The 11,044-nt window shown below is 40.3% G+C and overlaps 1 protein-coding gene across 2 annotated transcripts; it reads left to right on the forward strand.

Annotated features, from left to right (window-relative positions):
* The first annotated feature begins 1,001 nt into the window (after positions 1-1,001).
* Positions 1,002-9,149, forward strand: LOC133619017 (erythroferrone). Of its 2 annotated transcripts, none has more exons than XM_061979880.2 (8): positions 1,002-2,115; positions 2,178-2,252; positions 2,337-2,394; positions 4,611-4,738; positions 4,814-4,913; positions 4,990-5,071; positions 5,139-5,217; positions 8,759-9,149. In XM_061979880.2, the coding sequence occupies exons 1-8, from the start codon at positions 2,020-2,022 to the stop codon at positions 8,858-8,860; spliced, it is 720 nt and encodes a 239-aa protein (XP_061835864.2). In that variant the 5' UTR covers positions 1,002-2,019; the 3' UTR covers positions 8,861-9,149. The 2 variants fall into 2 exon arrangements, with proteins under 2 accessions (XP_061835864.2, XP_061835865.2); XM_061979881.2 differs by having other exon boundaries at positions 8,762-9,149.
* Positions 9,150-11,044: the final 1,895 nt, after the last annotated feature.

Raw genomic sequence — 11,044 nt, forward strand, 5'->3', positions numbered from 1 at the left:
AAAAGGGAAAAGATGAAGAAAACAGAAAGGACAAAAATGGAAAGAAGAAGACAGGAATAACTAAGAGCATACTTGCCAACCCTCCCGAATTTTCCGGGAGACTCCCGAAATTCAGCGCCTCTCCCGAAAACCTTCCGGGACAAATATTCTCCCGAAAATCTCCCGATTTCCAGCCGGAGCTGGAGGCCACGCCCCCTCCAGCTCCATGCGGACCTGAGTGAGGACAGCCTTTTTTCAGGACGGGAGGACAACAGGGTGACAAGAACTAAATCATCCAGACTCGATAGAAATTGTATTATTATGTTTATGTTACCTAAAAATAAATATATTTATTAATTAAAAACAAAAAAAACAAAATAAATTTTTACTATATTTTGCTAAAAACATCAAAATTAATTGTATTTTTATTTGTGTTTTTTCTGACTCATTACATCCAGCCATATAATTATACATTAAAATAAACATATTTGAAATAATTAATTTTAAATTATAACAATTCATTTAAAATGACCATATTTAATTATTAAAATAATTGCTTGTTTATCAACAACTTTAGCATTTTATTCATTACATTTTGAAGCTCTCAGAAGCCAAGTTATGTTATATTCCTTAAGATTTATTTATGCAAGTTTGAAGTATCAATTATCTAAACACAGTTTTGTTTGCATATTTTCAGGATGTATATATATATATATATATATATATATATATATATATATATATATATATATATATATATATATATATATGAAATACTTGACTTGTTGAATTCTAGCTGTCAATATACTCCTCCCCTCTTAACCACGCCCTTAACCACGCCCTACCCCACCCCCGACCACGCCCCCACCTCCCGAAATCGGAGGTCTCAAGGTTGGCAAGTATGACTAAGAGGATAAAAAACAAGAAAAGAAGGAGACTATCAGGAGAAGGAAAATAACAAGTGGGAGGAAAAGACAACCAGGGGAAGAGGAAAAAGAAGTATACAGAGAAGAGGAAGGACAATAGGATCAAAACAACAAGGAGAAGAACATAACATGAGAAAAGAAAATGAGAATAAAAAGAAGACAGGAATAAGACGACAAAAATGATTTAAAAAAAGAAGAAGAAAAAAGACCATGAGAGAAGAAAGACAACCAGAAGAAGGGAAAAGAGAGAACAAGACAAGGAGAAAAAACAAGACAAAAGAGATGAGGAAGACAAGAAAGAGAAGAACAGAAAGAATGAGAAGAATGAAGAAGAAGACAAAAAGGTTAAAAATAAGACAAGAAAGAGAAGAGGGGAAAAAGTAGCAGACCAGCGACAAAAGATGCCTTAGATTAAAATGTTCATCCCAAAGTTCATCATAATACTAACTTGCTTACCTGTCAATATTGTAATATGTAAACAGGATTTTTGCACCACGTAATGATGTAATAATGTTATAGGCAAATATGTGATACAGTATACAGTATGTACTGATGTAAACTTGTAATATTGTACTGTAACTTTGCACTATAATATATAATGATGCACTCTTATATGTAAACATATAATATGTTATATTGGACTATGTAATGATGTAATATAGTATATACTGATGCAAACATGTAATATGTTGTACTGTAACTTTGCCCGTTAATACATAATGATGCAATATTGTAATATGTAAACATGTAATATGTTGTATAATGATGTAATATTTGTTAAGTCTAAGCACAAGATGACGACATGTCAGTGATGTAACAAAATGTGTGCGTCGTAGTCTATCGTCCTTACATCATCCTGGCACACCGCAGGCCACGCCCTCCTTATCTCCCTTTTTGTGGAAACTGGAGACCACGTGACCCTCAACCACGATAGACACGCCCCTTTGTGTCAGTTTTAATGACGACATGACAGGCCAGCAAAGGGGATGGGGCATATGAGGAAGGTCTATGCTTGATGGACAGGCATAAATAGACTCCGTAGAGAGGAGACAAGACGTTAACAGATTAGAAGTTAAGGGGATGAACAGTTAACATTCAATGCTAACTTTCGAGCATGTTGCTCCTTCTGCGAATGATGATGATGATGATGATGATGATGATGATGATGAGCGGGAGTCAGGAGGTTGTGGTCCAGCCTGAGGAGGTCCAAGTAGGTAGAACTTCTGCTTCTTCTGCTTCTGTTTGTGTGACCTGTAGACTTGTTTTGTTTAGGACTTGTCTCCTGCCAGTTCCTGGTTGATGTTCCTCAACAACGCCAACAAGGAAGCTTCTAAAAGAACACCAAAGGTCACAAGCACACACACACACACACACACACACACACACACACACCCACGCAGGTTATTGACAAATCATATCATTGATTTTCAGGGCCCTCCAGGCCCACAAGGATCCATCCTACCTGAACAGCAGCAGGTCAAACTGGCAGGTAAGCCTCGCTGTCATATGCCGTGTTATGCTGTTTCCAGACCTGGGCAAATTAAGGCCCGGGAGCCGCATGCCCGTTAAGCTTTTCAATCTGGCCCGCCGGACATTCCCAAATAATTTTTTTTAGATCTTTAAGATCAAAACTGTAGTTTGCATTATGATGTGCAGTGATGTTTTCAAATTAGCGTAAGTCTTGAACTACAGAAAGTATTTCAATGGCTGGAATCTGCGCTTTTGCATGATATACTAATATACTAGTTACTATGGTCATCTAAGTCACAGCAGCACAGAAGACGAGGCACCAAGCTGTGTGGGTGGGGAGCGTTTCCACAGAGTGTTTCTTGAGCGGCCAGCCTGAAATGTGGGTGTCAGGGACAGACGCGGAAGGAGATTTTTACAACAAGATTCTAAAGTTTAGTGATATGTCAGATATATCAGATTGTAGGTGGGCTTATTTTTTACCCTTCGTGTACATATTTCGCTGTTTGTTGCATTTTTGTTGCGTTTCGCTTGATTGTAAAATATGTCGATTGAGTGGGGGTGTGGCGTTCATAAGTTGTCAATATTCAGTGTTTTATCGTTCATAGTTAATATTGAAAATCCCACATTCTTTATTTTTATGTACATCATACTTTCCAACCCTCCCGGATTTTCCGGGAGACTCCCGAAATTCAGCGCCTCTCCCGAAAACCTCCCGGGACAAATTTTCTCCCGAAAATCTCCCGAAATTCAGGCGGAGCTGGTGGCCACGCCCCCTCCAGCTCCATGCGGACCTGAGTCCGCTTTCCCACATACATATACAACGTGCCTGCCCAATCATTATAACTGTAGAATGATCGAGGGCGAGTTCTTGGTTTCTTATGTGGGTTTATTGTTAGGCAGTTTCATTAACGTCCTCCCAGCGCGGTAACAACACACAACAACAGCAGTCACGTTTTCGTCTACCGTAAAGCAGTTCGTCTGCCGTAAACAGTAATGTTGTGACACTCTTAAACAGGACAATACTGCCATCTAGTGCATTTGAGGAAAGCACTTTTGTGCGTGCCACACAGCAATGCATCATCAGAGAGGGTGTTCAGCATGGTTAGAAAAATAGTGACAGAGAATAGAACAAGGATGGACAATTCAACCCTTAACTCAACAATGAGTAGATGAGTGTTATGTGTGTGTATATGCGTAAATAAATGAACACTGAAATTCAAGTATTTCTTTTAGTTATATATATATATATATATATATATATATATATATATATATATATATATATATATATATATATATATATATATATATATATATATAAAAGAAATATATATTTATATCTAGAATTCACTGAAAGTCAAGTATTTCATATATATATATTTCATATATATATATATATATATATATATATATATATATATATATATATATATACCTATAAACCTATGCTTGAAAGAGAAACTGTTTATTATTTACCGTCCAGACCTGTCATCCCTCAACAAGCGCAGCGAAATTGTAACAACATGCCGCCATAGACGGAAACACCTCCTAGGTAACACATGAGCCAATCACCACGCCCCTACGCCAGCCTGTACCCACCCACTCTGTGCCCTATATAAACCATGGTATGCAAATGCTCCCATTAAAATCTCCTGATGATTGAGGGTACCCCCCCTCATGAAACAGGCCTGTAGAGATGAAATAGTCTTGTGATTTTTTTTCCCACACATACATATATATATATATATATATATATATATATATATATATATATATATATATATATATATATATATTTATGTATATATATCTATATCTATATATATATGAAATACTTGACTTGGTGAATTCTAGCTGTAAATATACTCCTCCCCTGTTAACCACGCCCCCACCTCCCATCCCCCACCTACCGAAATCGGAGGTCTCAAGGTTGGCAAGTATGTTGTACATTCTGGGTGTCCCATTCAGTAAAAAATTTTAAATTCCATTCTGTTTTTTAAGGCGGTCTGTCATAACGTTTCTAGCATTCAATCAGACATTATGGTGAGGTTTTGTATTAGTGTTCCTAAAAATAGATATACCGGCCCCTCCAGACACATTTTTTTTCTCTAAATTTGGGCCCCTGTCCTGTGCTATGCTATGCTAAGCTATGTGATGTGCCATGCTAGGCTTTGCTTTGATAGGCTATGCTATGTGTGAACACAAGTGGTGATGTCATGGAGTGTGTGCACGCAGATGTGACGTCAAAAACATGCGTACAGTGCGAGCGCCCTCCCCGAGTCCCAGCCTCCTTCCTGGGCCGCCTCCCGCGGGCCGTCAATGTTCCTCGCCGCAGTCTGCAGGAGCTCTCCGGCTTCCGTCAGGTGACCCCGCCCACCCTCCGGCGTGCTTTCCCGTTCGGAGCCGCATGTGACGCCTGTGACCCTTAACCCCTGCAGGCCAGCCTCTACCAGAGAGGTCAAAGCTTCAACGCCAGCTATGGGCGGTTCACGGCACCGCTGCACGCCTTCTATCAGCTGAGTGCCAACCTCCTGCTACGTGAGTCACTACATGCTGGATGGACGTCATCGCCGCCTCGTCTAATTGCGTGTGTGTGTGTGTGTGTGCACTGCAGAGTCAGGTGACCGTGTCCTCATGCGACCTCGAGATAACGTGAGAGCCGCCATCTGCCTCAATTCCCTCTGTCAGAGTAACCTGTGAGTGGTGCTTGTGTGTGCACAAGACTTGAAGTTGGACTAGTGCCTGAGCGTGTCTGTGTGTCAGGTCCATAGAGTCTGTGATGGGCGTGGCCAACGTAAGAGGAGCATTCAGGATCTTCCTCACAGGAACATTCTTCTTACAGGTGACATTATTCTTGCTAACACATACTCATGCATGTCAATGTGTTTGTATTCATGATGTCATCAGCTTTATGTTAATGAGTGTATTTTGTAGTTTAGTTTAGTCTTTATTTGAAGGGACAATGCACAGAAACATTAAGCTCAAAGACAGATATGTTCTGTACCAGATTATAGCTAAATAGCTAATTTCCATCTGCAGTCCATTGCTACCTAAATTAAAGGGATAAAAAAAACAAAATTATGACAATAAAATCATACTATAGCATGTAATCAAATTAAGAAAATACATAAAATCCCCTTTCATGGACACATACTTAATATACAATACAACCACACCTCATTTACATCATCACACAAAGACAATACATGCTCTTGTTCACATCTGTCATCAATTGTAAAAACAACCAAGATTTTAACAGACACACCTCACAATTTACAAAAAAAATGCTCTCATGGATAAATATAATACATATTAAGTTGATGTGTCAAACATAGTGCCCACCTTAGTGACCGTGTGAGCAGCTTTGATTGCTCCAAAGCCACTTTTTAACTTCAATTGTGAATGAAGAGTAATTTGTTAGACTTTTCAAGTATTGTTTTTCACGCATTACGGTCTTGATCGTAGTATGATCATTTGCAAAAGTGGAACAAATAATCCTATTCTTGACCTTTCGTACAAATTACAGTGTAGTACTGTTGTGTATGTAGTACAGTAGTTTATTAATGCGATGATTTTTACATTTGGAGACGACAAACAACCCGGCGTACACAAACTCATAACACAACATTGGGCTCGAAAGGGCACGTGATTGTCGCAATGCATTGTGGAGTCTGGGTAGCCATTGTTGCTAGACAACTTTTGTTTACATGGCTGTACTCAACCAGCGGTATTGTGAGAGAGAGCAACAATCTGCATTAAAATGGATCGTACGAAAGAAAAAAATCAAACAAACTGGAAATTGTTCCAAAGGTTCACCAACTTAAAAGACAAGTCATGTTGGTGGAATTCATCCACATGAGCACGTCCAATAGACGATGTTTGAGCAAGCTTCCTAACGTGTCCTGTAACTTAGTCGCCAACGGAGTCGGTTTACATACAGGCCAAACATTTCAGAATTCAAATTCGGTAAAGGCTCAAGGACATGTTACGTCTTGGGGGGCGCATTGCTGCGCTGGTAGCATTCCTTCCAAGGCAGAAGACAAGCAGGAGTATCGTGTAGGTAAGATTAAGGTATTTTTAATAAATCAAACGCAGGACAAAAATACAACACCGCGGACGCTAGCAAGCGTGGAGCTAAACAAACCAAAATGTCACCAAGGGTGAAAAACGGGGAATGCTAGAGTGTACAAAGATCACTGGAGCGAGGAGAAAAACAGGGAGAATGTAACTGTTGCCTATAGCACACATTGACCCAGCAACTAATGCTGGGTGACAGGAAACTATAAAGGGGAGTGATTAACCAAAACACCTGGTGGGAACACTTATTGCAAAACTAAGACAGGTGAGGAAAATCAGTGCCCATGGAAACCAACAGAAAACAGGGAAAGAGGGTGCCCCCAGGAAACAGACTAAAACAGAAGAACTAACAAACCCAAATCATGCCATGACCCGGGTGACGGATCTTGACAGGACAAACCAACTTTGGGTGTGTGGAAGACCTCGGAATTTTACATCAGAAAGTGAAGACCGTCAGCCTTTCAGATAAGTCATCAGGACTTGTCACTGTGTGGCGTCTCCTGGAGAAATTTGTTTCAAACTATATATATTCCAAGTCTGAAATACACTGTGCATTCATGTGGGAAATATTTGAAGTATTCTCAGTTATTGATCTATGAATAGGGGGTACTGCTTTTTTCCCCAAATACTGTACGTTGTTCGTAACCTGCAGCTTGCTTAGCTTAGCTTAGTTTAGCTTGGCTAAGGCTAACATCCTATTAAATGCTACATGTGCAACAGAATAAAACAGGCTTCAATTCAAACTTACCAGAGTGAAAATGCTGTGAACACACCAACACGTACCAGGTGATGGCGTTAAAAATCATGTTTGATCGTCTCACGGCTGCTTTCCATGCTATTCGTCTCCCTATTAGCTTTATATTCCGACTTCTTTTCGACTTTGCTTTCACCCTGGAAATGTTGAAAATCTCACCAAATCCTTTTTTTTCCCTGATGCAATCATGACCACGATTGTGGCAGTTAATAATGTCGCATGTTTGTGCCATGTTTTAAACTTCTTAAAGAAAAAAACTAAACTCAAGCACAGAGTCTTGTATTCAGCCATGTAAATAAGCTATTCAGAATCCAGCAAGACCCATGAAGCAATGCGTTCTCATGTCACACGTTCAAGCCCAATAGGAGGGCATTTCCTTTGGCCCTGAGTCAGCCGTTCATTCGTATACGGGGGGACTGGGACAACATTTGTCAGTAGGTAGGGTTTGTGTGTTGGGGTGATGTTTGAGAGCTGGGTGATGGTTGTGAAAACATGCAGTAGAAGCTGTTAAGTCAGTCTATTGTTTTGTTATTGTTACCTGCAGGGTGGGGTGTGGGTTTCCTGTAGTTGGTGACCTCCAAACTGCTGAGGGGTTGTTTGCGAAGAAGCTTTGTTTTGCTTCCTTTAGCTACCCTGATCTCCTTTGCCAGTTTGTTCCTGGACTGCTTGAACTGGACCCCGTCCCCTCTCCCTTAGGCGTCCTCCTTGGCCTGACGCAGCTTCCTAAGCTAAGGCGTACACCAGGGCTTGTTGTTGTTGTATGAGCAGAAGGTCCTAGTCTGTAAACACGTGTCCTACCATCCTAGTCACGTCCGTTGTGTCCTTGGGCAAGACACTTCACCCCTTGCTCCTGATGGCTGCTGGTTAGCGCCTTGCATGGCAGCTCCCGCCATCAGTGTGTGAATGTGTGTGTGAATGGGTGAATGTGGAAATACTGTCAAAAGCGCTTTGAGTACCTTGAAGGTAGAAAAGCGCAATACAAGTATAACCCATTTATCATTTATTTATTTAATTGTGGGTTAAATCACCAAAATAACTCCCGAGCGTAGCCACCGCTGCTGCTCACTGCTCCCCTCACCTCCCAGGGGGTGAACATGGGGATGGGTCACATGCAGAGGATAATTTCACCACACTCAGTATGTGTGTGACTATCGTTGGAACTTTAACTTTAAATATTTAATATCTATCAGCCAGATACAGGGTATTGATTGTTTATATTCGCCACCCCATCAGGAGGATGTCCTGGCATCCCCCAAAGATTGTCTCATTCCACCTGAAAAGGGGCCACTAAACAATTGTTTTGCCAGCAATAAGGTAAATGTTTTGTTATGCAGGATAGTCGTAACCAGCTCGCCAACAACAACAACCCTAACATGGACCCCCCGGGCAGCAACTCACCCATTACACATTAGCAATAAACTCTGTAGAAACTGTCTGATGAAAGGTGAAACAAACTTCAACAAACAAGAATATTTAACCTTTGCCAATCATGCTAATGAAATCAGAAGAGAGCACAGGCATTGTTCTTTGTAACGCCATCTTGTTTGTGTAGCAGGCTGGAGAGTACGTGTCCATCTTCGTGGACAACAACACAGGCTCGGCCGTCCGCGTCCTGCCAGACTCTTTCTTCTCTGGAATACTGCTGGGAGCTTGACTTCCTGTTACCACTTGGACTTAGACAAACTTTATTGATCCACAAGGGAAATTGTTCCACACAGTAGCTCTGTTACAAAGGTCGGAAAGGGTAAGGATGGAAAGGATAATGCAGGTATAAAGTAGACTAAAATGTACCATAGTAGCAATATAAAATATAACATTTACATACACTTGTAAAGAACTTAGTCATGGCTGTGTTGAGTTTCCAATCATTTCTACAACTCTTATTTTTTTGTGATAGAGTGATTGGAGCACATACTTGTTGGTCACAAAAAACGTTCATAAAGTTTGGTTCTTTTATGAATTTATAATGGGTCTACTGAAAATGTGACCAAATCTGCTGGTTCAAAAGTATACATACAGCAATGTTAATATTTGGTTACATGTCCCTTGGCAAGTTTCACTGCAATAAGGCGCTTTTGGTAGCCATCCACAAGCTTCTGGCAACCACTCCTTTTGACAAAATTGGTGCAGTTCAGCTAAATGTGTTGGTTTTCTGACATGGACTTGTTTCTTCAGCATTGTCCACACGTTTAGGTCAGGACTTTGGGAAGGCTATTCTAAAACCTTAATTCTAGCCTGATTTAGCCATTCCTTTACAACTTTGGACATGTGTTTTGGGTCATTGTCCTGTTGGAACACCCAACTGCGCCCAAGACCCAACCTCCCAACCACAGAACTTTCCTCCAGAAGGTCTTATCTTTGTCCATGTGGTGTCAGATGAAATACAAATTGAGCTGTTTGGCCACAACACCCAGCAATATGTTTGGAGGAGAAAAGGTGAGGCCTTTAATCCCCCAGGAACACCATTCCTACCGTCAAGCATGGTGGTGGTAGTATTATGCTGTGGGCCTGTTTTGCTGCCAATGGAACTGGTGCTTTACAGAGAGTAAATTGGACAATGAAAAAGGAGGATTACCTCCAAATTCTTCAGGACAACATAAAATCATCAGCCCGGAGGTTGGGTCTTGGGCGCAGTTGGGTGATCCAACAGGACAATGACTCCAAACACACATCAAAAGTGGTAAAGGAATGGCTAAATCAGGCTAGAATTAAGGTTTTGGAATAGCCTTCCCAAAGTCCTGACTTAAACGTGTGGACAATGTCCAAGTTCATGTCAGAAAACCAACAAATTTAGCTGAACTGCACCAATTTTGTCAAGAGGAGTGGTCAAAAACTCAACCAGAAGCTTGTGGATGGCTACCAAAAGCGCCTTATTACAGTGAAACTTGCCAAGGGACATGTAACCAAATATTAACATTGCTGTATGTGGTTACTGGCACCTCAGTATATCTCAAGCCTCATCCAAATTTACACTCCTGCGCGCGCGCTCTGATGTCTGAGAGCCAGCTCCAGCTCGTGGTGCCCAAGACCAGACTTAAATCCAGGGTATACAGGGCCTTCTCTGTGGTCGGCTCTAAGCTCTGGAACACTCTGCCCCTCCATGTTCAAACTGCTCCCACAGTGGAGTGTTTTAAGTCTCGTTGTAAGACCCACTTTTATTCTTTGGCTTTTAACACTACGTGAGTTGTGTGGTCCTCTGTCCTCTGTGTTTTTTTAAATTTATTTTAATTTCTATTTACTGTTTTAATTGATTTTACCCTTTAAAATCGTTTTTAATCATATTTATTTTTATATTGTTTTTATATTTATTTATTTTTTGTTTTTATTCAGTCATTGGTGGAGCTAAGGATATTTGAATATTGTTGTGCAGTACTTTGGAAACATTTTTGTTGTTTAAATGTGCTATATAAATAAAGTGGATTGGATTGGACTGTATGTATACTTTTGACCCAGCAGATTTGGTCACATTTTCAGTAGACCCATAATAAATTCATAAAAGAACCAAACTTCATGAATATTTTTTGTGACCAACAAGTTTGTGCTCCAATCACTCATCACAAAAAAATAAAGAGTTGTAGAAATGATTGGAAACTCAAGCCAGCCATGATATGTTCTTTACAAGTGTATGTAAACTTTTGACCACGACTGTATATGTAATATTTACATATTATATATACACATATACTTTATAAATATATACCTTGATGAATACTTCCCACATATTCTATTAGCTTAGCGGATCATGCTAACACTTGCAACATGTTAGGTCTCCCCAGGTTTTCTGCTTGTTAGGTTATTTTAGTTATTTCAGTTCTAGAGTTGTTTGTTGATATGAAAA

This window comes from Nerophis lumbriciformis, linkage group LG19 (genome assembly GCF_033978685.3).
Source record: "Nerophis lumbriciformis linkage group LG19, RoL_Nlum_v2.1, whole genome shotgun sequence".
Lineage (NCBI taxonomy): Eukaryota > Metazoa > Chordata > Actinopteri > Syngnathiformes > Syngnathidae > Nerophis > Nerophis lumbriciformis.

What these genes read in the sequence shown, in the direction of transcription:
- LOC133619017 (XM_061979880.2), top strand. Translation starts at nt 2,020, where the DNA reads ATGTTGCTCCTTCTGCGAATGATGATGATGATGATGATGATGATGATG. An exon ending in TCCAGCCTGAGGAGGTCCAA is followed by an intron (nt 2,116 to 2,177) that starts GTAGGTAGAACT and finishes TGTTTTGTTTAG; the next exon opens with GACTTGTCTCCTGCCAGTTC. An exon ending in CTTCTAAAAGAACACCAAAG is followed by an intron (nt 2,253 to 2,336) that starts GTCACAAGCACA and finishes ATTGATTTTCAG; the next exon opens with GGCCCTCCAGGCCCACAAGG.